This window comes from Amblyomma maculatum, chromosome 11, assembly GCF_055883805.1.
Source record: "Amblyomma maculatum isolate TAMU_Amacu chromosome 11, ASM5588380v1, whole genome shotgun sequence".
In the NCBI taxonomy this organism is placed as follows: domain Eukaryota; kingdom Metazoa; phylum Arthropoda; class Arachnida; order Ixodida; family Ixodidae; genus Amblyomma; species Amblyomma maculatum.
The window spans coordinates 15823000-15850755 of record NC_139354.1 but is presented as its reverse complement, the minus strand read 5'-3'; the positions used below and the strand labels follow the sequence as shown (position 1 = coordinate 15850755).

The 27756-nt window shown below is 43.6% G+C and overlaps 1 protein-coding gene across 3 annotated transcripts in view; it reads right to left on the bottom strand.

Annotated features, from left to right (window-relative positions):
• Nucleotides 1–1349: 1349 nt before the first annotated feature.
• The window catches only part of LOC146172928 (TNF receptor-associated factor 3-like), a 31072-nt gene continuing 4665 nt past the window's right edge, over nt 1350–27756 (bottom strand). For 2 of the 3 annotated variants that reach the window (XM_084584654.1, XM_084584655.1), the window contains 11 exons: nt 25496–25600; nt 24683–24844; nt 22414–22488; nt 20005–20082; nt 16611–16703; nt 13920–14003; nt 13729–13815; nt 12417–12470; nt 12279–12329; nt 5478–5723; nt 1350–1657 (listed from right to left, as the gene is read on the bottom strand). In XM_084584654.1, the coding sequence (XP_084440780.1) occupies nt 1424–1657; nt 5478–5723; nt 12279–12329; nt 12417–12470; nt 13729–13815; nt 13920–14003; nt 16611–16703; nt 20005–20082; nt 22414–22488; nt 24683–24844; nt 25496–25600 (1269 nt within the window). In that variant the 3' untranslated portion in view covers nt 1350–1423. Of the gene's footprint in view, nt 1658–5477; nt 5724–12278; nt 12330–12416; nt 12471–13728; nt 13816–13919; nt 14004–16610; nt 16704–20004; nt 20083–22413; nt 22489–24682; nt 24845–25495; nt 25601–25755; nt 26396–27756 lie in introns of those variants that run through there. The other variant, XM_084584656.1, reaches the window with a different exon arrangement.

The window sequence follows — 27756 nt, the reverse complement described above, 5'->3', positions numbered from 1 at the left end:
AGCTTTCAAGCGTGCTCTGTCATCGTTATGTGTGCGCAATGGTGTCCTCATGAAGAAAAACTTTTCCGCCAGCCAAATGCCGTACCTGATTGTTGTACCTATGTGTCTACGTGATGAAATCTTACAAGCTTGCCACGATGAACCAACCTCTGGACATTTGGGAGTCACCCGCACGCTTGCAAGGCTCAAGGAAAAGTACTACTGGCCTCGACTTCACTCAGACGTTTCACACTATGTGAAAACGTGTCGCAACTGTCAGCGTCGTCTCTGATCAGAAGTCACCGCGGGACAATATTTAGTTGTTCGTACCAATATTACCTTCCTTTATTATCAGGAAAGGAATGTAAATCCAATCATCTTCCTGCAGTGATAGCCTCAGCGTAAAACACATGTGTGCTACTCAGGCAAAATAAACTATGGTTTCATAGCTTGGGAGCTTATTTAAACATATTGGCTCCCTGCACAATACTCGTTAATAATGTGCAGTGCCTTCACACGGTTTCCAATTCTTTTTCCTCCGAAGATGCTGTGGCGCTTCTGAAGTTTACATGCCGCCATTTAGGATGAAGGGATACTCTTCGAGAGGACTGCATGCATTACTAAATAAATGAGTCAGTGAAGGCTGTAGTCAGAGCTAATAAAGAGCTTAAATAGTACCTGCTGCTAATGAGGGAGCAATTGCTTGTTAGAATCCACACAAGCGCAGGTATACGACAACAAAAGAAACGCTAAATCGCTTTCACTCATACAATTCGTACCTAAAAAGAAACGCTTTATTCAAAAACTCTATGGCTGCACTTCGGTGGATGTTAATCTGTAATTCTTCCATAACTGCACATCTGCTGCAACTGAGAGGATTCCCCTAATCACTGGGCCAATTTGTGCTGCCATTGGCAGAAAGCTCTGCATGGAAATGTAGCCAATACTGATATGGCTTCGGAGCTAATTGAAGTTATTATGACATTCAGGACTCACGGAAGCACTACGTGCGTGCGAGTGTCATTAAAAAAATATTCACTGATGTTTGGAGAAACGATAGGAAAATTACCACCCTACGTAACGCGAAACCAAACCACTCCGTGAATTGTGGCGTGTTAACAATAGTGTTTTTTTTTTCGGCAGCATTGGAGTGAAAAGCGGGTTATGACAACTTGGTAGCAGTTGATAGCTAGGTGCTACCAGAGAATAGTACAACACAACCTTTATGGTTATGGCAGGCAAACGGCAGATCTAGTGTAGTAGAATACAAACTGTTTTCTTTGACTTGCACGCACAATTCGCCTGTGTTAGTCAGGCCAAACACAGGCAAACTATAAGTGCTAGAAATGAGATAGACCTGAGAACTCAACGACATAAATCAAGAAAACGGTTTTATTTCCTGCGCTTGTGGAAAACATATAAGTACTTAGAGGTCATTGAGTGCTCAAAGAAGAGGAGGCACTACAACTTTAAAAATAACGCAGTTATGGAACAGGAAACCTTTTCTTCCGTTCTCCATGAGTGGAATGGATATGACTTGCGAGAAGCCAAACTTGGAGTTAGGTTGATTTGGCTCGGGCTTCTTGAACAGTTCGTCGGCATTTGGAGCTTCAGCGGGGTTTAATTCGAAACTCCGGCTGTCGGCTTCATTGTGCTGGTTTATAAGAAAGAGTATGATCTGAAAAAAAAAAAGAAGAGGTTGATGCTGTGCAGGAGGAAACACCGAAAACCGAGAAATTTACACTTGTTTCAGACGAGAGAGCGAAACTTTAGAATTGGGAGCTTGTAGGCTCAGCTGCAGTGGTAATTGAGGAACAACGCTAACACTATGGATATACGTAGGATATACAATTTTTTATATTGGGTACTTGAATCAGGACATCATCTAATAAACAAACAAATCCACTAATAATATATTTTATATACCTAGTTACCAATGATGCAATCCCAGAAATGCAGAGGGTAGGGCACATTAGAAGGACATTTATGTAGCAAGACATACTTTTCTATTCGAGCGAAGAGGCCTCTGACGTAGCGAAAAAGTATGTGCGGTAAGTCGGTTTTTAACTGGGCTATGAAACGAACTGCACTGCACCCCAATATGCAAGTGTGCAGGTGTCTTTACTGTTTTTCTTCTGTTGTTATATGGATACTTTATTCTAGCATACTTTATTCTAGGCGTTTAGTATGACAATTTTTTTATGGGCTTATACGCAACAAAGCAAATCAGGCTACGAGGGACTCTGTAGTGGAGGGCAGCGGAAAATTTCTACAATGACGACGAACATTACAAGGGGGCTTTGCGTTTCGCCTCCATTAAAACACGGCAGTCCCAGAGGGGAGAAACCTGGCTCTCCCATTTCAGTGGACGAACTGACTGGCTTCCAGCCACTTCGGTGGTGCAATGATTACAATGAGCAGTACTCACAATACCGTAGGGAAATGCTAGCACGGTTGGAAAACATGAGGGGCACACGACTACATCGTGTGTTGACAATAAGATAGAAATTAGATATCCTCTGCCGTATACGCTGATCACTGTGTAGTCCCCGATCCCCAATCTGCAATGACATTTTTCCGTGCTGTTCTCTCAGCTTGCGGCATTTTCCACAATGGCAGACACTCGCGGCGTTGATCGTGACGCAGCTCGAGCTTGATACGCACAGCATCTGATACGACAGCGAGTGGTTTGCACAGAACCTAGCGCTGGTGCCAGCTGATGCTTAGCCCACCAGTAATCTCGGACATGCCATCTCATGAGAGCACTTGTCAATGACCAGTCGCCGACTCCTTTTAGAAAGTGGCAGGTTTGAGACAAGTCAGTTACTATCTTGTGCTGGCGTCCCTTTAGATTATGACAACGTTACACTCCGTCTCCCTTCTAAGCCAATAGGAAGTTAGCAACGGACAGACTCTAGACCTATGCTGGCTTTGCATTGGTTGAAGACGTCATTTTGAGTTGGCATCCCATCTTTCTCAGCTAATAAATAAGTCAGGCTGAAGTTTTCAGTGATGAGGCTTCTTATGGCATAGCATTAAAACAAAAACGGACAGTAAGGCAAACAGCAAAAATTAAAATAGCACCCTGAATATCTTCGGGAGCGAAAAGCTGTTCCTCCGCCAACGAGTATCTTTTTTTTTTTTGATGCGGATAGGAAGATGTAGCCCACAGTTAAACAGGTGATTATTCATTAAGAGATCCCTTTATTTAATCCGAGTATACGTTCTGTACTAAAAGAAATATTGGATGCTGAGCTCTTGAGTCTATAGGCTAGGCCATGACTGTTCAGTACACTTGAATTACCTAGATTTGACTGAGGTCAACTTTAGGATAAGTGATATTCGCACACAGACTGTAGCCTCGAAAACAAACATAAAAGATGACACACACAGAAGAAATGTAAATGACAGATAATGGACTAACAACTGAGATTTCATTATATAATGCAAGCGAAATAATACTGAACGAGGACACGCTTGGACATGGACATGCTCCAAACAAAAACAACTTCAACCGCCAGTTAACTTTGCACGAGCAAAAGGCCTTTTCTTCTGGTCAAGACTGAGCATTGGCTTTGCTACGCACATGAAATTTGCCTTTAAGAGGGAGGCATCAACTATCCCTCCACCAATCTATTTCCTGCATGCATTAAAATACATATATTTTTCTCCCTTTCTATCTCTGTCTCCCCACAGCCATTTACCACTTTTTACTACACCACAGAAGCCCCACGGAAATCGGTAAGGTAAATTCTCTCCTGTCTCTGCCTGTGATATCTTCTAAAATGCGGCAGAATGTGATGAACCACTTGCAAAATGGTGAACCTCAGTAGTGAGGATGCGGTGCACTGTGATCTTCTTTCCCTGGTTTCTATCAGTCTCCTTTTTACAGTGGAGCAAAGGCCGCTAGCCTTGATCCTAGCTTCAAAAACAACAGTGCACTTTGCCATAATGTTCTTCTGTAGGTGTAAAATGCCGTGAAGGTAAGGTATAACAGCCGTCTTTTGACGCCGTGCAAGAGCTTCAGCACATTTCGAATGCTTTAGTTCTCGTCTGAATCAATGCAAATCACGCTCTAAGCAGCGATTGAGATGACGAATTCACAGATTTGCCATGCAAGATTGTCCTGTCGACGTCGCCTTCTATAAAGAAAAAGACCACAGGTAAGCTCCGAATCCACGAAGATAAGAAAATGGACGCAAGGACAAGCCTATCTTGGAGCGTGGATAGAGTTCTGCCGACAACCTGGTATCAAAGTAGAGAAGGGCCGAGTTTTGGAGTGAAGCCACAGTCGTAGCAAGAAAACGTATACATGGGCGGAGGCCTTGTTATAGACTTAAGCGTGTGTGTCACTATTTATTAGCAAGACAACTGCCGCAAGGCAAGTGCCGCACTCGATGCATTAGGGTTCGTTAGAGGCGATCGGTCAAGGCGTCTATATTACGTCAAACGTTTTGGGCAGGATCACATCTACTTCCTTGATTTGGAATTATGCTTTGGGGATATCTGTGGTGTGACTATAGTGCTCGGTCTGAGAAGCGCTTCTTAGTTATGAGTGAAACAACTCAAGGTTGATGAAGGACGGGTTAGCGAAAGCCTGTGTCACGTGAGCTTTACGAAAGTTACACTTGTAGATTTCCAACCTAATAGATAGTGGATATATAACCCTCCATCTCGCAATCTTGTCCGAGTGTGCTTTGAGTGAATACAAATAAGCCAAAAACGTTGGAAACGTGTTTGTTATGGCAGCACAAAGTCAAAAGATGCCTACTGTGCCTTACTTTCACGATATTTCCCATAAACAGTAGAAAGCCGAAGCAAGTTTAGATTGCTGTTGTTTTTTTCACGCCTACAAACAAGACTGATGGCCCTTTCGTCTATGTTAAAAGACTGAATGTGGCCAAGGAAAGAGATCGCACAGTGCACAGTACCCCAATAAAAGTAGGTTCACCAATTACAAGATTTACAACCTCATTTCGTTGCCTTGTAGAAGAAACCACTGCGTTAGGCGTAGAAATTTGCGTCTGAGTGAGGACTGCAATTATTTGGGTAGAACGGATATTCACTGACACTGTCAATCTCGCTCATGCAAATATAATAAATTTTCTATTTATATTGCACCCCGGTTTTCTGTGATATGCAGTCGAGACCTACTATGTCTGTTATGCAACGAGTATTGTAAAACCGTCGCTCAGCATCAACCGGAAAATATCGCCTTTAGTGCAATACGTAGCAATGCAACAGTGACTTTCGTTAGATTTTTTGAGCCTCTGCGCATTTTGAAGCCGTTTTCTTTCCCTTTTGCGTACAATAGGGTTTCAGTTCTAAATGGAGCCTCTGTAAGTTTTGATACTCATTCTTTGTACTTTTTGACTCGGCTTTGTTTATCAACGAACAACAACTCGTCCAGTCATCCCCCTTGCTGAAGGTTATCTCTGGGGTTGATCGAGGATGCTGCAAGTCACCTTCATGAATTCGTGTTCCGAAATTTTACTTGCCTTGTTCTTGAAAGGCCACGGGAGCATGTCGTCGTAGCTGCCCCCGTGAATCCTACACTTGAATGAAAGCTGTGGCGTAGAAACAGCTTGGGAAGGGCGAACGAAGCCAATCATAAACTCAACTGCGTATCCGGGCTTGCTGATGTACACTACACCAGAGGATATTTCCTCGGTAGTCGCTATGGCAGCATTCTTCAACGCAGAGTACGGCTGAAGCTTCCACAAGTACTCGAATCCAGGCGCCAGCTGCAAGATACGTTGTAAAAAGCTTGTGCAGAATAAAGCAACACTTCTGCCTCACAAGGCGAACCTTTGTTCTGACACATAAGTGCTCTGCATATTAGCTTCCTTATCGGCACGTAATTTCAGACCATACTCACGGACACTAAAACTGTACTTAAATGGCCCATGAAAAGCTATTTACTAAAACTAGAAAACGATCACGAGCAATAAATCTGCCATCATTGTGTGCGCAACACAAAATGTTTAAGCTGGAGTAAAAAACACCAAATATATTGACGATAAAAATTGCGTTACTCCTCTCCCCACAACTCAGCGCAGGCCTCCGCGCAAGAAAAAATGAAGAAATCAAGCCGCGATGGAGCTCCGCCTCGCCCCGTTGCGCCCGTGTAACTTGGGAGCGCCAGTGAGTGGGCCCATCTAGCCAATATGACGTCATTTGGGAGGCTCAAGCGCGGGAACGTGTCCCCTTAGAAGGTTGCGAGCGTTCACAAGGAGCATGTTTAAAGGGCAACTCCGGGGGTTTTCCGACATTCGAATATTCTAATAAAAATTTTACTGTAGATTCTCCTCTCCGTCCTGACGCATTCTACAAAATTTGGGCGCTGTACGATAATCCGTTCGCGCACAACACGACTTTAAAATATGCTGTTTTCATCGCTTAAGTTGAGACTATTTCTGCCAGCAACACTGAGCTTCTGACGTCACAAACAGTATACCGGCGTTACTGTCCACTTCCCGCATGATTATGAAATTGTGAGGCTTATATTGAACTACCTCAGACATTTTATGCAATGCTTCATGATTTCCATACTTTATTTTCACCATCCAACGCACGTACGAGTGTTTCTCTAATACTGAGTGTGACGTCACCATTTCGTCACCTGGGACGTCGTTTCTGGCCGTGAAAGCAGTTTCGGTTTCGATTTGCTGTTTTTTCTTTTTAAAAATACTTCTAATTGGAATTTCGAAAAACGGTTTTCTGTGTTCGAGTCAGGACGTGCCGAGGAATGTAATTCAACCAAAAACACAGAATGATGAAAAAACCACCGGAGTTGACCTTTAAGGCAAAAGCCTTTGCAGGCTCATGGTACGTCGGCTGGACGTGATCGCCGGACGCGTCATCAGGAAATGTCCGCCGTATGAAGACGTATTAAAGAATGAAAAATGATTGATAGCGACAGTTAGTGATTAATATTTGTTACAATAGAGATTGCTAGAGGTTATGATGACTCATTGCGTAGATCACAGCAGATTGTGGCAAGCTCTCCAAGAGATGGGAGTTCCAATTCACCTCATCTGTCTCCTCAGGAACCTGTATGAAGGGCAAGAGGCCACAGTCAGAACTGGGCATGGTCTTACTGATTGATTTCCGATTGAGAAAGGAGTGAGGCAAGGCTGCATACTGTCGCCCTGCCTATTTAACCTATATGCAGAGTGCATCATGAGGAAGGCCGGTCTGGACGAGTCTTCAGCTGGAGTGAAGATTTCTGGAAAACGTATCAACAACCTTAGATATGCGGATGATACCACTTTAATGGCAGAAAGTGAAGTGGAACTCAAGAGTCTTCTGATGCGCGTACAAGAAGAGAGTGAGAAGTTTGGGCTTAAACTGAACTTTAAAAAGACAAAGATCATGGCGTCTTGCCCTGTCAAGTCCTGGAGCATCAATGGACAACAAGTGGAAGCTGTGACAGATTTTCTCTTCTTGGGCTCCAAGATTTAGGAGACGCCTGCTTCTGGGAAAGAGAGCAATGGTTAGCCTTGACCGCCTAGTAAAAAGCAGAGACATTAGTCTGCCAACCAAGATCCGTATAACTCGTGCTATGGTCTTTCCAGTTGTGATGTATGGATGCGAGAGTTGGACTGTGAAAAAGGCTGACCGCCGAAGAATTGACGCGTTTGAATTGTGGTGCTGGCGAAGACTCTTGAGAGTTCCTTGGACTGCCAGAAGATCAAATCAGTCAATATTGTCGACCATAAACCCCGACTGCTCATTGGAGGGTCAAATTCTAAAGTTAAAGCTCAGCTACTTTGGTCATCTGATGAGAAGAGAGGAGTCGCTGGAGAAAGATTTGATGTTGGGAAAGGTTGAAGGTCACCGGAGAAGGGGTAGGCAGCGAACGCGATGGTTAGATGGCATCTTCGAGGCACTGCAGATGAAGTTATGTGATGTTAGGAAGATAGTGAGAGACCGGAAAGCGTGGCGTGACATGGTCAATAGGGTCACGAAGAGTCGGACACGACTGAACGACTGAACTGAACTGAACGGAATGGCTACTAGTAATTTGTAATCAACCGCATGCCTAACGACGAATTACAACGACCACAATTGATCAAAATGACTTAAAATGCTTATTACTAGTCACTAGTAATGACTAAAATGCCTACTAATCAATTGTAATGACTACTAATGTCTTCTAACGACTACTATTGACTTGTAGTTACTGATATGTCGAACGACAACGTGTTCATTAGAATCAATCAGGAATAAAATTCTTAGTAATTAGTTTTAATTACTTACGACTTGAAATGGTTATAAATGCCCAATGTATAATGACGACTTGTAACGACTACAATTAATTAGTAATGACCGGTATTAACTTGTAATGACTGTTAATGACTTGTAATTACCAATATCTCTAAGAACGACTTATAACAACTACTAGTGATTAGAAATTGCTAAAATGCTTAGTTATGAGCAGTAACGACTGAATTTCCTAATGATTACACATGACCAATATGTCTAACGACGACTTGTAACGATTACAATTGAGTAGAAATGACTAAAATGCTTAGTAACGGCTAGTAATGACTAAAATGAGAGGCCAATAGAAAGAAGGAAATAGAATTATGCAAAGAGAAGAAAGAAAAAGAGGCGAATGATAATAGGAGAAAGAGCAGGTTTTCGCCTTTCACTTTATACGGGATATCTAAGAGACTAATTTTTCGTAAAGCATTTATAAATTATTTGCTCCACGTAAACCTTTTAAATTTGAGTCGAATACTCAACAAGGGCCGCGTGCCTCTAAAGATTTTTGCATTACAATATTACCGCAAGTACCGTTTCAGGGGCATTTTTTCACATCGTTATAAAGCTCAAAATCGCCAGATGCGCCTATCAGAATTGTGCCGCCGCAATGCGAAAGGTGGAATGATGGTTTGGCTTGGTTTTTGGGTTTTAACATCCCAGAGTGACTCAGCTAGCTATGAGAGACGCCGCAGTGAAGGACTTCGGAAATATAGACCACCTGGAATTCTTTAATGGGCACATCGTACAGTACACGGGCGCCTTGCTTTTCGCCTTAATCGAAAAGGGGCCGCCGCGGCTGGGATCCGATTCCTCACCTTAGTCGTGGTAGTGGTCGAGCGCCTTACCCACTGCACCACCCCGGCGGGGCGAAAGGTGGAATGAGGCACGCAGTAGTGGACGACATGAAAATAACTTGAGCGAGTTGCGGGTTTTTAATGAGGGCTGAAATTCATGCTCACGACAGTTTACGCATTCCGGCCTCAACACACTGCGGCTGCAGCTGACATAAGCCACTAGGCTACGGTGCGCCATTAGCAGATCATCCTAGTTACTGGGTTACCATCAAAGTTGTGTCTTGAAGTGATATTTCTTGTGTCTGGGTATGTGATAACTGCACTGGCGATTTGCCTCAGCTGCAGTACTCCGTATCACACCTATAAGTGTCTGGGTATGTGATAACTGCACTGGCGATTTGCCTCAGCTGCAGTACTCCGTATCACACCTATAAGTGTCTGGGTATGTGATAACTGCACTGGCGATTTGCCTCAGCTGCAGTACTCCGTATCACACCTATAAGTGTCTGGGTATGTGATAACTGCACTGGCGATTTGCCTCAGCTGCAGTACTCCGTATCACACCTATAAGTGTCTGGGTACGTGATAACTGCAGTGGCGATTTGCCTCAGCTGCAGTACTCCGTATCACACCTATAAGTGTCTGGGTATGTGATAACTGCACTGGCGATTTGCCTCAGCTGCAGTACTCCGTATCACACCTATAAGTGTCTGGGTACGTGATAACTGCTCTGGCGATTTGCCTCAGCTACAGTACTCCGTATCACACCTATAAGTGTCTGGGTATGTGATAACTGCACTGGCGATTTGCCTCAGCTGCAGTACTCCGTATCACACCTATAAGTGTCTGGGTATGTGATAACTGCACTGGCGATTTGCCTCAGCTGCAGTACTCCGTATCACACCTATAAGTGTCTGGGTATGTGATAACTGCACTGGCGATTTGCCTCAGCTGCAGTACTCCGTATCACACCTATAAGTGTCTGGGTATGTGATAACTGCACTGGCGATTTGCCTCAGCTGCAGTACTCCGTATCACACCTATAAGTGTCTGGGTATGTGATAACTGCACTGGCGATTTGCCTCAGCTGCAGTACTCCGTATCACACCTATAAGTGTCTGGGTATGTGATAACTGCACTGGCGATTTGCCTCAGCTGCAGTACTCCGTATCACACCTATAAGTGTCTGGGTATGTGATAACTGCACTGGCGATTTGCCTCAGCTGCAGTACTCCGTATCACACCTATAAGTGTCTGGGTATGTGATAACTGCACTGGCGATTTGCCTCAGCTGCAGTACTCCGTATCACACCTATAAGTGTCTGGGTATGTGATAACTGCACTGGCGATTTGCCTGAGCTGCAGTACTCCGTATCACACCTATAAGTGTCTGGGTACGTGATAACTGCTCTGGCGATTTGCCTCAGCTGCAGTACTCCGTATCACACCTATAAGTGTCTGGGTATGTGATAACTGCACTGGCGATTTGCCTCAGCTGCAGTACTCCGTATCACACCTATAAGTGTCTGGGTATGTGATAACTGCACTGGCGATTTGCCTCAGCTGCAGTACTCCGTATCACACCTATAAGTGTCTGGGTATGTGATAACTGCACTGGCGATTTGCCTCAGCTGCAGTACTCCGTATCACACCTATAAGTGTCTGGGTATGTGATAACTGCACTGGCGATTTGCCTCAGCTGCAGTACTCCGTATCACACCTATAAGTGTCTGGGTATGTGATAACTGCACTGGCGATTTGCCTCAGCTGCAGTACTCCGTATCACACCTATAAGTGTCTGGGTATGTGATAACTGCACTGGCGATTTGCCTCAGCTGCAGTACTCCGTATCACACCTATAACTGTCTGGGTATGTGATAACTGCTCTGGCGATTTGCCTCAGCTGCAGTACTCCGTATCACACCTATAAGTGTCTGGGTATGTGATAACTGCACTGGCGATTTGCCTCAGCTGCAGTACTCCGTATCACACCTATAAGTGTCTGGGTATGTGATAACTGCACTGGCGATTTGCCTCAGCTGCAGTACTCCGTATCACACCTATAAGTGTCTGGGTATGTGATAACTGCACTGGCGATTTGCCTCAGCTGCAGTACTCCATATCACACCTATAAGTGTCTGGGTATGTGATAACTGCACTGGCGATTTGCCTCGGCTGCAGTACTCCGTATCACACCTATAAGTGTCTGGGTATGTGATAACTGCACTGGCGATTTGCCTCAGCTGCAGTACTCCGTATCACACCTATAAGTGTCTGGGTATGTGATAACTGCACTGGCGATTTGCCTCAGCTGCAGTGCTCCGTATCACACCTATAAGTGTCTCGGTATGTGATAACTGCACTGGCGATTTGCCTCAGCTGCAGTACTCCGTATCACACCTATAAGTGTCTGGGTATGTGATAACTGCTCTGGCGATTTGCCTCACCTGCAGTACTCCGTATCACACCTATAGGTGTCTGGGTATGTGATAACTGCACTGGCGATTTGCCTCAGCTGCAGTACTCCGTATCACACCTATAAGTGTCTAGGTATGTGATAACTGCACTGGCGATTTGCCTCAGCTGCAGTACTCCGTATCACACCTATAAGTGTCTGGGTATGTGATAACTGCTCTGGCGATTTGCCTCAGCTGCAGTACTCCGTATCACACCTATAAGTGTCTGGGTATGTGATAACTGCTCTGGCGATTTGCCTCAGCTGCAGTACTCCGTATCACACCTATAAGTGTCTGGGTATGTGATAACTGCTCTGGCGATTTGCCTCAGCTGCAGTACTCTGTATCACACCTATAAGTGTCTGGGTATGGGATAACTGCTCTGGCGATTTGCCTCAGCTGCAGTATTCCGTATCACACCTATAAGTGAATAATTATGAGAGTAAAACTTGGAAGTTTAGCTCCTAACATTTGAGCCCCACGAGTACTCCCTCATTTCTCAGTTCCTAGTCGGGGGAAAAAAAAACAAAACGTAGCAATGGCGTGTATTTATACACTATAGAAGTGTTGTGTTTAGCCTAGTACAGACAAAGAAGTATATCTAGGCGTAGCTATGCTTCAAAACACCTTGAAAACAGACCACAGAAGGAACACTCAACCGCGACTTGTAAATGTAGCGCTACAATTAAGATAATTATGTTTTGTCACGTCGCCCTGGATAGTCGTGATTTGTGTGCACGAGACCTTTGTAGCATGCAGAAGACTCCCGAGCACTTACCGCGTTCAAGTGCAGTTCGCGATCGAGGCGTTGGACGGACAATTCTGCTTCCTGCGAAAAAAAAAGATGTAAGAACAAGTAATGCTAAAAGGTACTACAATCGGAATAAAAAGTGCAAGATTTTCCAATAGGACTCACAGTGATGCGCTCCTGAAGATGACCTTTCTCTTCTCGATGCGATGTTTCCATCGCCTTGTGAAAAACAAGCAGAAATATGTTAAAGTACTTAAAAAAAATTAGGAGACACTTAGGACAGCTTACGTTTTTAGAGAACGAACGCATCATAATGAATATTAGTAATGAATTGGACTGTGAGTCGTCAGTGTGCGGAAGTTTCTACAAACTCTAAACCTTATAGTCCATCATTAGTAAAGCGCTTTTTAAATATAGGCGTTTTGAGCTGTGAAGACTGCTTCTCCAGAACCATTTTACCGCTGTAGACAACTATCAGAAAAAAAAAAGAGCAGTGAGCTAGTTAACTATTCTTTATAATGGTCTTTATACCTATTGAAGTACAGTACCTGGCCGCAGTTAGGTTTGTAGCAGGCAATTAGCAATGGCCGTTATCAGTGTTTTTTCAAAAACGCGAATTCACTGGACACGCGCCCAACACAATTTCGCCATTTTGAGAGAAAGATTCCCAGGTTCGAGGAACCCGCCCTCTGAAAAGAAAGCCCCACCGCCTCCAATGAAAGGCAGCGCTGTCTACCTCGGTTCTGCGCAGGCTGCAGCAACGAACACCGCAGCGAAGACGGGACAGAAAACAGCACACAGGCAATGATTTACGGGGGTGTTGCTTTTAGTGCGCGGGTTTTTCCAAAGCGCTCTTCTTTGTCGCGAGATACCGAAATTCTGCTTAGGCGCACCGCTCAGGAAATTCACATTTTTGAAAGCTTAAAAACTGATATTAACATTGCCAGCGGCATGCTGGCAATATCTAATTGAAACCACACTCCTATAGCTATAATAGTTATAGTCACTCATCAGAAATGTGTTTTATAGCTCACAAGTTAATGTTATTGGCCTTTTTTGTTTCTCGTGTGCACCAAAACCGGTGCTATCTCGTAACAGAAGTCATAATACTCAAAACTCCTGTATTTGAATCATCTCAGAAGCCGGCACTTATGACTATTTCTACCCTCTTACATGTGTTGTAGCAGTCTACACCGGCGTGGTGACGGCATCCCGATTTCGGCCCACCAATCAGTGCACGACTATGCAAACTGCCACCTGTCAAGTATCAAATGCCAGATGAAGCCGTACAATGTGCCTGAATGGCGTAAGAGAGCGTGTTTGATTTTGGATGAAAGGGTCCTGGTGAGTTAAATTTTCAAGTCCGCCGACTGAACTCCCCTTTGCTATCTAGCGTCAGTACGCTTGTCACAAGTAGACTTCCTGCTGTAATTGTTGGTTTGCTTTTTAGTGTCTCTTTACAAAATAAATGGGTCACCTGAAAAGCACGCTTTAGGTCGGTCAGCTCCTTTTCCAGGGTAACCCGATGATTGAACTCAGTGTTTGCTTCTTCCTGTAGGTCGGCCTGTTGCACAAAGCGATGGCAAAAATCAGTATAGAGGAATCTAAGCGACAGCTTTAGCGGTTTTAAACTTCAAAACACGCTAGAAAATGAGAAAAAGAGATTACCATCTTTGTTTCCAGCTCTTTTATCTTTTCCTTGTGAACTTTCGCCACAGCCTTTTTTTCCTCTTCAAAGGTGCTTTTCAATTCCTATAGATTAAGACTCTATTAGTAGAAGACATCAATAAAAGCAACAGACTAGAGAACTTGAAAGTATTTACTTGCATTCCAACCCAAGTAGTTGTTTACAGGTGCTTTAGTTTAAGACGATTATTAATTGCACGCCTATACGAATATACTGTCAAAGGGGAATTACAAGACTGAAAAAACAAACATAAGCAATAGCACACTAAAGAGATGCAAATGTGGTCAACATGCGAAACTTCTTACAGCGCAGAATGTTTTGCATTAGCTTTTCGTAAAACCCAGCAGATTTATATGTGCTGCGAAATTCCTATATACACACGAAGTTCTTCGTTCTTACATAAATCTTACATTAACGAATACACAGCAACCTGCCCAACTGTCTTCCATGATCATACCTAAATCTTGGCCCTCCTGACTTCCCGACTGTCGCTACGACTGCTCCGATGAATTTGAATTAATCAACGCAGTCATAATTTTATCCCTAAAGTATGTGACTTTTGTATTCGCTTTTCGTGCCTAAGCGCTTCGACGCACTCTTCGCAGCATCTAAAAAAAGGCTACATAAAATTTTTGCTCCTGGCGCGGATTTTATGGACAGTTAGTTTTTATGATAGGAAATTCCCCACATTTACATCCCTTTGTTTTAGTCTGAGAAGATAAGTCCGTCGAATTACGTCTGTGCAGTGGCTCATTCATCCTTACACAAGGCGCTTTAACACAGTTCTTTTACACGCTGCAACTGCTGGAGTAGGTCGTATCAGCTATAGGGAAGCAGACTTTCGGCCAACTTTAGAACAATTAAGGGGCATGAAATTCTTTCTCCCCAGAAAGCGGCGTGTGCCACACTTGCCTGTCAAGCTAGTGGGAGAACACTAATTCACAAGAGATACGCGTCTGATGGAGTGAATGTGATGGTCACAACCAGCTCGGGTCCTCATGCTGCAGTCGGAGCGCCTGAACCGCCGAAATACGAGACACATTTTGGCGCCCTGGTACAAGTTACACGGTGATATCTACTCGCGATGACGGTATGTGACATCTATTTTTAGAGGCGTAGCCCTCATTAACGCAAAATTCGTTTGCTAGGATGTACGTGTTGACCATGATTTCACTTTTATAAGCTCAGTATTGCTACATAATGGCTCTAAGGCATACTAAGATGTAGCCTGTTGTACAGCCGCCCAAATATTTAACTGGAATGTGTGGAGGTTGCATTTTTCGTACTCTAAGCGTTACAGAGCAGCTAACCAGTGAAAAGTCAAGTACAGGCACGGGATTACCGAGCCCTTGCCTAATCCTGACCTTCCGGCTAGCTTTATCGTACGAAAGGCGCAGGGGCACACACCAGTTAGAGATTTGGGCGGCTGTATATAACTCACCATCGTGAACAATGTCTACCATAATGGACATGACTCATGGCCTTTACCTCTGACGTTGGGCCGTTGATTTTGTTGCTAAACCGAGCTACCGCTCGTCAAACTGGGTTCAACCGTAGGTTAAACCTTTGCTCATTGCTTTCTCCAGTGCATTGTGAATGGCGGAAATTAGTTTACAAAGGAAGAGCTCAATGTCGGTTCATTGCACAGGATAAATAAACTTGCCCTATTTTCGCCGTGATCCGATGCTTCAGCATATTGCCTTAAGACTATTATAGAGCAGAATAAATTGTATAGCTTTGATAACTAGTACAGAAAAAAATAAATGTATTTAAAGCAACGTCACGGAAAGCACTTTTCCTATATTAGAAGCGATCTCAGATAATCTCCTTCCGATAGCGAAAGTTGCCATAAATATGATAGGCAAGAGCATCACACACAAAAGTCGAGTTTTGAAAATTTGGCGGGAATGCAACGACCATCCGTAATCGCCACCAAATAGGGAGTGCTCGAGTTTTTGAGTATATATTAATACTTGACACGTGTAGCCCTTATTAGAAAACCGGAGGTCTTTTTTCACAGTACGGGAAAGTGACGGTTCAGTGGTGACAATGTTTTTCAGGTGTAATGAGACTGCAGGGGCTGCTGAAGAGAAGCTCAGCTCAGTAAGGTTTTCCGCTTGTGAGGCCTTCACGATAAGAGATAGGGACATTTCCCCATTCGCATTCTACTACGATACTAGTTCTCGAACTTACTCTTCCAGTAAATCTCACGAACTGCCGCAGAAAATCAAATAGAAGACAATTCGATAATTGATAGCACGAAATCAACAGAAGTGGTAGAAAAGCGTGACACTAGAAAGCATCCTTTTTCTAAGAGCACCTGATACCGTCTGGACTGTTGAGAAGAGCGCAAGTCCTGTTTGAAACAACTCTTGTCAAATTGTTAAGATGGGCACGATAAACCATAGAAAGTAACATTTATGTCAAGTTGTAGTACATAAGTTACTATTGCACGTGTTCAATACAGTCGCTTGCGTACGGATGAAATAAAGTACACCAAGTGGCGCACATACCGATGAAGCATATTCCATGCATATTGAGCGAGTGTACCAAATTACTACACGACTGAGGTATATCCGGATTAGCTGGACTAACCTGCGCCGTAGACACACGGGGTTTCAAACTTGAGTGCAATACCAGGATTGAAGGGTTATCAAGTGAACGTTTCTTACCTTGATCTCATTTTGCTGACGGCACAGGGCGCCAACAAGAATAGCAAGGTGAGAGCTGTCCGCCTCATGTCTTGCCATCTCCTGTCTCGATGCCTGGAAAGAATGCATTTCGCTTTGTGATCTCTCCTAAGCAGACAGCAGGGCTTTCTCGGATTGTGCGGGAAATGACATTTTCGAGAGCTCTCTGGACCAGTGATTCCCAAAACTCCTTATAATGCACATATGCTACCAAGAACTGACTGTGGAATTTCCCAGAAATTGAATATTACCGTGCTTGCAGTAATAATAAATTTCAACTGACAGCTAGTCTTGTCAAGAACATATCTTTGAGGAGAGCACAGACTTGTATCCAATTTGTCGGCCTATTTTATAAATTTTGTAAGACTTTTCTTTCTGCGCAAGAAAATTAGATCCTTGATTTATTCAGGCCTCCTTCGCAGCACCGCTTTCTGGCCTGTTATAAATGATAGACAATTTCTCAATTTTCTGCTTTAACTTTTTTATCTTGTAGAGTTTCCCTCCAAAAATAATGGTATGACCAACCAAATTGATGATCTACCAAGATCAATATGTTTTTCTTGTCCTATGCTAACCACACGAGAAAGACGAACAGATAGTTTGGGCTCTTCCAAATTTATACACAAGATGCCTGCGCCAAGTAGCGAACGGGTGCAACGAAAGGTTCAGGTTTAGAGCTATTACAGATGCCAGTTCCAGAGTTCGTTCAGAAAGAGACCGGGTGGAACATAAAATATTTCACTTTTTTCTTCGACAAATGCGTTGGAACGTCAACTACCAGAGCGAAGATGCATTTTCGCGTCATCGCTTTTACAGTGTTGCATCCTTACTGCCGAATAGTGCTTTGCATGACAGGTCGCTCGAGAGAGATAACGATAAGCATTCTTCCGTCCAAGGCGCATATCAAGGGTTCGGTGAATGCTTCCACCAGTACTCTCTGCGATTCCAGTGTCAGCTGCGTATTACTGCTATCAAATGATTCCGCATTGAGACGTCCAGGGATGGCCGTCAAGAAGGTTTGGTTTAGTTTACGGGGTTTATCGTCGCAGAGCGACTCAGAATGTGAGAGACGCTGTAATGAAGGGCTGCGGAAAGTTCCACCATCTGGGGTTCTTTAGGGCCTCCTAACATCACACAGCACATGGGCGCTTTTCTTTTTGCCTCCATCGAAAAGCGGTCGCTGCGATCGCAATTCGATCCCGCATCCTTGGGGGTCGTCATGACGGGATCTATTATAGGGACTTGAGGGAGAACGTTCGCCAAACCTTGAAATGAGAGTGGACAAAGATATGCTATTGTCATTTATACACATGACATCCGGAACAATGTGCATGAAATAGCGAATTCGCATAGCTGGCGAAAACGGTGCTAGCGTTGCTCCTGAATATTTATTATATTAGCCAACGCCTTTAAGCCTATAGAACACCTAGTGTGATGGCTGCCTGATGTTGTCATCGCTAGTGACCGACTAGGAAGCAGACTCCACCGGCAATTGAGTCAATGACCCCATCTGGCTTATGTAGGCGACCTTTAGCAGCTGGCTACGTTCGTGTTCAGTAAAATGAGCTAAGCGTTTTCCTACAGGTCCACCACTTCTCCATACAGAGGCTGCTATTGCTACTTTAGCAACGAGCCTTCTGCTGACAGATAGCACAGTTGTAGCTCTTGTTCGTAGAGATTATAAGAAATGCATTACGAAATTCGCCCTAAGCCGTGTGAGGAGAGTTTAGAAAAGTAAAATAGGTTAAGATACCGGCTTAGTGTATCAGTCAGCGCGACCTGACTGCCACTTTCCATCGAGACGTGTGGAGCTGTCGAATACTCCGAATTTTGGCAAGGAGTACAGAGCGTGTACATTTTGGTCCCCTTCACTGCACTTTTCCACAATAACGACATTGAGCATTCCGGGATGCCGTGAGGCTCCGCGGCGTGGCACGGCATGGCTGACCAAGCTGATGCAGCTATGTGTCCATACTATGGCTGACTTCCGCACAAATAGAATTTGTTGATGACGTCGATTTACCGCACAAAAACTAGTTGCTGCTCTTAAAGTGCGGCATTAGGCTGTGAAGAGGGTTTAGTTGCTTACTGCAGCGGCCAGAGAAGTTGAGCCGGGCGCTTTGCCGGTGGTCGGAATCATGTTCGCGGCCGTGCGCTATTTAGGCAAAAAATATTGCTACGAAGATAACGAAGCGGGCAGTGGCGCGGGGCGGAGTGCTCGCGCTAGGCCCGCTGGCCATTAAAGGTCAACTCCGGTGGTTTTTCCATCATTCTGTGTTTTTGGTTGAATTACATTCCTCGGCACGTCCTGACTCGAACACAAAAAACTGTTTTTCGAAATTCCAATTAGAAGTATTTTTAAAAAGAAAAAACAGCAAACCGAAACCGAAACTGCTTTCACGGCCAGAAACGACGTCCCAGGTGACGAAATGGTGACGTCACACTCAGTATTAGAGAAACACTCGTACGTGCGTTGGATGGTGAAAATAAAGTATGGAAATCATGAAGCATTGCATAAAATGTCTGAGGTAGTTCAATATAAACCTCACAATTTCATAATCATGCGGGAAGTGGACAGTAAAGCCGGTATACTGTTTGTGACGTCAGAAACTCAGTGTTGCCAGCAGAAATAGTCTCAACTTAAGCCATGAAAATAGCATATTTTAAAGTCGTGTTGCGCGCGAACGGATTGTCGTACGGCGCCCAAATTTTGTAGAATGCATCAGGACGGAGAGGAGAATCTACAGTAAAATTTTTATTAGAATATGCGAATGTCAAAAAACCCCCGGAGTTGCCCTTTAAAGCATATTCCATCGTCATGTCATGATGTCTTTCTGTTTCTGTTGGGTCGCCGCGTTACATCGCTTGTCATGCCCCCACGTAACAATATAAAAGGCTCGTGTGTGTGGACAGGATTTGCGCGTCCTCGGAGGGGGTTACACCGTAATTGTCGAGAAATGAATTGATTGATGAGTAAAGGAATGGTTGTATGAAGTAGAGGGCGAAAAATACATGTCCGTGTACAAAATGTCGTTAATGTGAAGTGATTAGTTAACTAATTGCAGCCAGAGAAGTCAATTAGACGTCAAAATAACAAGGACGTCTACATATTGGGCAGACTTCAAAACAGCTAAACAGGTACGGACGTCCAAATTGTGCAAAAACCTCTGTTTAGCCACCATGTAAAGGCGCTAAGCAGGATTGTAATTCACGAAGAGGGTAGAAATAGCCAAGCAAAAATGCAAAAGTGCGATATTTCAATTCAGCAAGGTATATCACAGGTGACGTATAGTCGTAAACTAAGCTGAGGTGCTTTAATATAGTTATACAAACTAATGAGTACAGAGTGCTACTTATCCAAAGTATTGGATCTTACCTCAAACTTGCACCCAAGATCTTTAAAGGGGCAAAACACTGGCATTCGTGGACACTTTGGGTAGTGTTGATGTTCGAGCTGAAAAATAAAACGATGATAATATCATGATCATAGTTACTTTTCTATCATCTATAATGATTTTCCCACACAAAAAGCTGTGCTCTACCACTTCGAATGATAGCGAAAAAGGTAAGAGATGCCTCATAGACAGAAGGCACATTATTGGACCTCATACTGCTCAAAACAATTAAAAGACGTGGCTGGAGTTTAATCTCGAAGGCACAGCAGATAAGCACTTGCTTCGAAAGCTGAGTAGGTAATAAAGTTAAATCATGCTTAAGGACGTCCTAGCATAACTTAGTTTTCGCTGTTCAAATTTACGCTGCGCACTGGCGAGTGTCACTTCTTCAACACGCTTTCCTTCAAATGGCGAAATTACAGGGCTAACCAGTGGCATTTCAAGCACTAGCTTCAAAGCGCTTGCTTTGGCGGACTACTTTCTCGATCACGAAAATGGCGTTTCCAAAGGTTGCAAAGATCGCAAGATATTAGGGCACAAGATCGAATCATATAGCAGTCTTAACATGACGTAACTAGGCGTCACACGGGAGTGAGGGCAATTATTTTAAGCCTGAAATAAATTTTAACATCGTAACAGTTGTTTTTTTCAGCGCTGAATATCAACCAGCACTAAGCTTAGTCCCGCCGGGGTGGCGCAGTGGTTACGGTGCTCTACTACTGTTCCCAAGGACGCGGGATCGAATCCCGGCCTCGGAGGCAGCTTTTCGATGGAGACGAAAAGCAAGGCGCCCGTGTGCTGTGCGATGCCAGTGCACGTTAAAGAACCTCAGGTGGTCGAAATTTCCGGAGTCCTCCACTACGGCGTCTCTCATAGCCTGAGTTGCTTTGGGACGTTAAACTCCACAAACCAAACCAAACCACTAAGCTTAGTGCCTTCATTCAGTTTCAGAAGAACTTAGCAGATATTGCAGGCAACCGCTCAAGTCTTTATTTGTTCTTTCTGGGCAGCCGCCTGCATGCGGCTTCATCTCTGTAATTGTAGCGCCCAGATCGATTATGTACTCGTTGTTCATCATCCTTGTCGCGAGACGCGGCTTTATCAGAAGTTGCTTCGAGATATTGCAGACACGTGCATGTGTTTCTACAATGTTCCAGGGTATGTTAGTCACAGTTTGCGGTTTTATCTCGATCTGTCTTCGCCGCCTTTAAATCGAGCGCTGACGAGTTGGGTTTTCTATGTTCGACGACAAGCGAGCACGTTTGCTATTTCCGCGGCCGCCGAATCGCTTAGTTCTTTTGCGGGCGCCGTCAGCCAATAAAGAGCTTCTTTAGTGCACCCCCAGACTCATTTCCTTGTCATCGGCCTTGTCACCACCACGTCACAATATTTTGCAATAACGTAAACGATAGTGAAGAAAAAAATCCGTAAAGCGCTCCAATACTGTGTTTAATGTTTCGCGCCTGATTGCATGTCACAGCAGTATTTAGGTTTGCAGATCAGAAAAAAAAACATGATACCATGACAGCTGCGAAGTTCTTGATACAGATATATAAAAGGGATGCATATAAAGCATTGCAGTGGTGGTCTTGGCATGATACCAAAAACTCAGCGTTTGACACCGGTGAAAAATGACCGCTTTTCTTTCGGAAATCACCAAAAGTTTCAATAATCGCTAAAGTAATCATAGTGTTATGTCTGGACTATGTCATTGAGTATTGAATGGAAGATTCGTTTTAGTTTCTTGCGTTATTTTTTTCAAGTCATGAGAGTTACAGACAACAATTGTTATGAGAGCAATTAATCGTACGAAACCCTAATACCTACCGAACACAGCAAACCTATAGGCTTAACGTTTCATGGCTACAGAGTGGTGCGTTCCTGACAATAATAATGTCTCACATTTGCTCTTGGAGCTGATCGTTTGGTACTATTTCTTTTCTACCTTATCATGCCGTGTAGGTAGCACACTGAAAGTTTAGGTATGTAGTTTAGATTTCGGGATTTGTGATTCTGAGGTTAATTAATATGCTGTATATATGTCACTAGAAAATAGACCTCAAGCTTCAAGCATTTTGCTTTCTCTGTTACTGCTCTTAACATCAGAGCATAACATTTTGCGTGATTGTAAAACTGAAAATTGTTTATCGTGACCGATATCGCGATTTGGAAGTGAGAAACGCTCTGCGAGAGGTAGGATAACGGAGCTTCTATTTTGAATGCTGTGGAGATCCGCGACCACAATGAAAATATTACGAATAATGATATTGGTAGCATCGTAAACAGCATAGCGAGAAACGAGTGCCGGCTTGGAATATATATTTTGAAAAAGTTGTCCAGCGAAAACGCTTAAATGTTATGAATTGAAGTGAACTCCTAATGGTAGTTACCTCTGCATATGTAACAAACTGTTGTTTGCAGTGCTGGCAGGTGCCCGGGCGCATAGGACAGTTGGCTTCATGCGCCTAATGGGAAAGAAAAAAGAATATGCACTATATGTAACATGCAGGCAGCTCGTACACCTGAAGTCATGGAATATACCTTTTCCATGACAACCTGCGCTATATATTTCACAACAGAATACTTGACCGGGTGGAGATGTAAACGGTGGAACTCATGCTAAAAAGAGGCCTTGTTGGAGGCGATTTTTTTACCGAGCATTGCTCTGCTGGCATAGATAAACCGAAACTATAGTATACGCTAATTTACGAAACAATGCAAGTACTGATGGAAATATTGAGGGCACTTAAAAAAAATTGTAAATAAAATTCCGGGAAATGCGAAAGCATTTCTCCCTTGTTGCTGGTCTGGTCGTGCGCCTTTGTTCACACTTCTAATGTGTTGTGCTGCACGCGAATGGCGTGTTCAGAAATGTCTGCGCATGGAGCGGTACTATCTACATTGAGCTGTTTCGGCACCAGCCACTGTAGCCACGACTATGACTAACCATGACTATGACTCCACTCACTACCGCTCACCTTCTCATCACAGCCCTCGCACACAAATACCCTGCGGCACTTGGTAAGGTTTCGAGCATGAAAGAAAAAAACAACTCCAGAACAGTTTGTATTGTCGCGAAGGTTACAAATCGTTATTTGTTTTTTTCAACAGCCGCCGGCATGCGGCCTGTGGCTGCACTGTGGCTGCAGCACATGGAACGGTTTTGTGATATGTGTTTGTGTATGCTCAGTCGCAGAATGAGCCTTATCCCTTTCGTTTAGCGCGATATGCGCAGAGATTAGTGTGGAATGGTTGCAGGCAGCACAACAGTTCCCGCGTTGTTCCAGACTTTACCAGTATCCTTTCTGGCTTGTCTAGATGTTTCTGCGCCGACTTTAAATTACGCCCTACCGCAAGCAGCGAGCATTTCTAGTACGACGACCGACGACCACGTTTGCTGTTACGCCGCCGAGTTGCTCAGTTTTTTTACGGGCGCAGGTCAGCCCGATAATGAGTTAATTCAAGTGCAACGCCAGTGTCTTCAGTTGCGGCTACCGGGCTTGTCACCGCTACGTTACAGTACGAAATAACTAGCAGATCTAAGTTTTCTGCGTTTTTTGAGCATAAGAAGGTAGAATTTTTATTTTCGGCGGAAAACCGGGGAAAAGTATTCATCGGTGTGCACCAGATTAAAGTATGGTCACTTGCCTAGTACCCTGGAGTAGGAATGAGCGCTAAGTGAAATTTACCTCTCTAATACCTCAAGTATATTCCGGGAGTGGGGGTGGGGACCGGGCTTGGGGGGACTGGGAACCTAAAAAACGGCTTCATGAAGGGAAGCTGTCTCAGACACTCGAAACCGGGCAAACGCCTTATGGTGGTGGGATGATCACGAGGCCGAGGGCCGCACATTCGGCTAAGAGCGAGTGCTCGCCATGTAACGGAGGCCCGAAAGGGAGCTCGACTAGAATTATCTGTCAGTCAAAATTCCTACGCTGGTCACATTCTCCTCCAAAATCCCATAACCCTATCCTCATTCCTACTTCCCCTTCCTCTACAAGCTATCCCTTCCGCTACTTCCCAAGGGAGATACGTGGGGTCTACCCGGGCCCGCTTCCTCAACTATGGGTCGCTTTAGTAGCATTTTCGCTTTCATTTAATAACTTCCAATCAAAAACTTTTGTCCGTTTGTAACTGTTCATTTATATCGACAATTCCGGAACTTTCTCTACTCGTTTACATATGTGGTACGGGAGGAGTCTATGGACTACAACATGCTGACATACTGTTTATTAAGCCCATTGCTTTATTTAGCAGTGACATGTTCAACAGGGTTCATTGAACAGAAGTGACGAAATCCAAATTTCGTTTTATTCACATGGAGCAGTTGGTGCAAAAACAAACAACTCACTCCTAGGCCACACAGTTCCAACAAGCTATATTTGAAAGCTGAAACCACTACAAGCACAGTTGAATTTACTCTCCTTTCTCTCTAAATACTTGGACCGAATGAAATTAATAGTGTGAACCTATGAGTCTGCTCTTTTTTTTTTATCACCCGGCAGTTGGTTTTATTGAAGAGCGAGCAAAGTGTAAGAAAGTAATATTCTCTTTCTGAACTATTAAAGAGTATAAACTGATCGGACAGCGAAACTATTTTTTCATACTACATCCTACCAACTTAAATATGTTTAGAAAGCGCGGGCAAACATTACGTACCCTTTTGGCAAAAGCTTCAACGTCAGCATTGCAGAAGACGCATTGAAGGATTCTGTTTGGGCATTCATGGGATATGTGGGCCCTGTGAGCCTTCTTATCGAGTAGACACCCACAGAGCGAGCAAGGAGCCTTTCCTGTGTACTCACACCCTTTGTAGTGTCTCTGCAAAAGAATGGGCACAGAATGACAAGTACATGTAATACGTGAATCGATGGTTGGACCGGTCAATGAATGAATTAATTTAATAATGAAGTATTTGCAAAAATAAGTCTCCAATCGATCGCCTATTCAGTCACACAACCAATAAATAAATAAATAAATGACCCAATGTTGAAGATAGCCAGCCATCTAGCCCTGTGTAGCAGCGCACGTAGCGTACCAAGATTTTAATGAAATGTATGCCCCGCGCGCTGGCAGCAGTCAGGAAAACCAAGTGGAGTAAAATGTACGGACCTTTAAATAGAAAGCTGGTGTCATATGGAAGAACACATATAAAATGTTTTTTTTTTTAAATTCATTCTGTAAGTACAAAAATTTCAAGCTTGCTAAACAATCCGGATACGATGGTTTTAAAATGTATAAGGCGCCGATAATAGATATGGTGTAAAACGGAACTATTATCGGTTAGTGAAGAACATCACACACAACTGACGAAAGGCTTGTTTATACACCCTTTTTATCAGCAAACTTTATAATAATTAGTGTACACGTAAAGAGGATACCGTTTGTCTTCCCAAAGTGAAGTCAGCTGACAAGTTGTCCTTTATGTAAAAACTGTAAGTTGGGCTGTGAGCGAGAGTAAAATGAACATACCAGGACATCCTTCAAGGTTCCTGTAAAGGAGCACCTCGTTTTTTCGTTAGGGCAAAATGCTTTTGTTTTTTCTAGAAAAGCCCAATCATCCTTATTCTTTGCCATCTGTAATAAAAAGAAACAGAACCGGAAAGGATATAAGAAGGCCTTTGGGAATATCTCTGCGTGACAATTTCACGCATGCCTGCTTACTGGAGCATTAGAAAGAAATAGACTGGTAGAAGCAGCTCTCACTCTCTTGTAGCTTCAAATCCACTTACTGAGAAGTTGATACTTGTGGTGTTTTCGGAAGCTCACTGACTCTGACGTAAAAAGATTAGCTGGCATCATCAACACAAAGCACCCTGACTACAGTAACTGGAGTAAACAAAAAACCCTCTATAATATATTTCAGTTAAACTAGCCTTGCACTATAGCTGCGGCCACCTAAACGAGATGAACTTCCTAATCTACTCTACCCACTTAATTTTGTGCCGTTTCTTTCCACCTTTGGTGACTCTTAGAAACCAGTTTGTTACTGTTGGCGACTACCGGTTATCTTGGCTTCATATTACACGCCTTGTCAAAGCCACCTTCAGAATTTCATTAACGTTAGCCCTCTGACCCGCCCACCTCGCTTACTATCTCAAGTTAATCGTACTTCTTTCCAAAGCTCGCTGCCCGTTCCTCAATACAAGTCGAACTCATTTCGTAAGCTTCAATGTTTGACCCATAACTGAGTGCTGGTGTGACACTGGTGTTATGAGGTTTTTTGTTGAGGGAGATTGGTGAATTGCCATGCTTGACTAGGATTATAGGCTTAATGTTCTCCACTCCACTATTATTCTTGAAGTCATGTCACTATGCTGGTAGAAATATGCAGCCACGGACTGATGTACGTAGACGTATTCCTTTCCTGATTCCAGCGCCTAGCTGCCTGTCGCAAACTTCTGTTACTTTCTGAGGCTTTTAAACCTTACTTTAGTCTTGTGCATATCATTTATCTCCTTTTTCTGCGAAGCTAATTTATCATGCCTTGCAATTCATCCCCTGAATTAGGAATGCGATTTGATCAGAGATTAGAAAATTGCTGGGGTATTAATAATTAAAAATCGTTTCTAACTGTTGCCAACAGTTGTTTCCCAGCTGCACAATGTCTACGTGCTGCTGAGGATCTGACTGCGTCAAATGGATTTTCGTACTCTGTTAACGATATACTACATACATATACGAGGCGGACATAATCCTTGCATTTCCCTATGACATGATTGATAGCGTAAATATGATATATTTCTCAATCACAGCAGCTGCTGCATATTTCTCATTAGTAGATATCTGAGCACAGGAAAAACTGTGTGCTCGAAAGCCGCCCAAAATGATATGATCTCTATACCTTTATATGTTTAATTGCAGGGAACACTTCGCGACTGTTAATAAATAACGACCACGCTGTGCGTTTGAGGCAATAATAAAGATGCTGTGATGTCCAGATTTGAAAGGGTTCACGCAATTGGAGAGTGTTTTGATAAAGCGTATCAATGAAGAATAGTTCGGTGAGTCTATAGCTGGCGCTTGACGAGCTGGGTATACCTCAAACTGTGCTTAATTGGATTTCATCATATCTAGACATGCGCCAGCAGTTTGTCGATTTTGAAGGCCATTATTCAGACTGCCTTTCCGTAACCTCCGGTGTTCCGCAAGGAAGCGTGATAGGTCCTCTTCTTTTTTTAATTTATGTGAATGACTTGACTGCCTCTATCCATAAAAGTGTGAATATTCGTTTATTTGCGGACGACTGCCTGATCTTCAGGGCTATTAATAATACAAGTGATCAAGTGGTTTTAAATAAAAATATTAATGCTGTTTCTGACTGGTGTGAAAAGTGGGATATGAAACTTAACGTCAATAAAACCGTGTTCATGCGCATCACGAACAAAAAATCGTACCATTCTTACCGATACACTATCAAGGACACCCTTATAACTGAAACCGACAGCTTTAAATATTTAGGAGTTACAATTAACAATCACTTGAACTGGTCCCCCCATATTCAGAACATCTGCTCATCTGCCCGTCGCAAACTAGGCCAAATGAGACATAGGCTCAAGCACTGCACCTCCGATGTAAAGCGTCTAGCATACAATTGTTTAGTCCGTTCCAAGCTAGAATATGCCTGCGAAGTCTGGGATCCTTATACAAAGCAGGATATTAATAAGTTAGAGCAAGTACAAAGATCAGCAGTACGCTTCATATATAACCGCTTCCGCAGACATGATTCACCA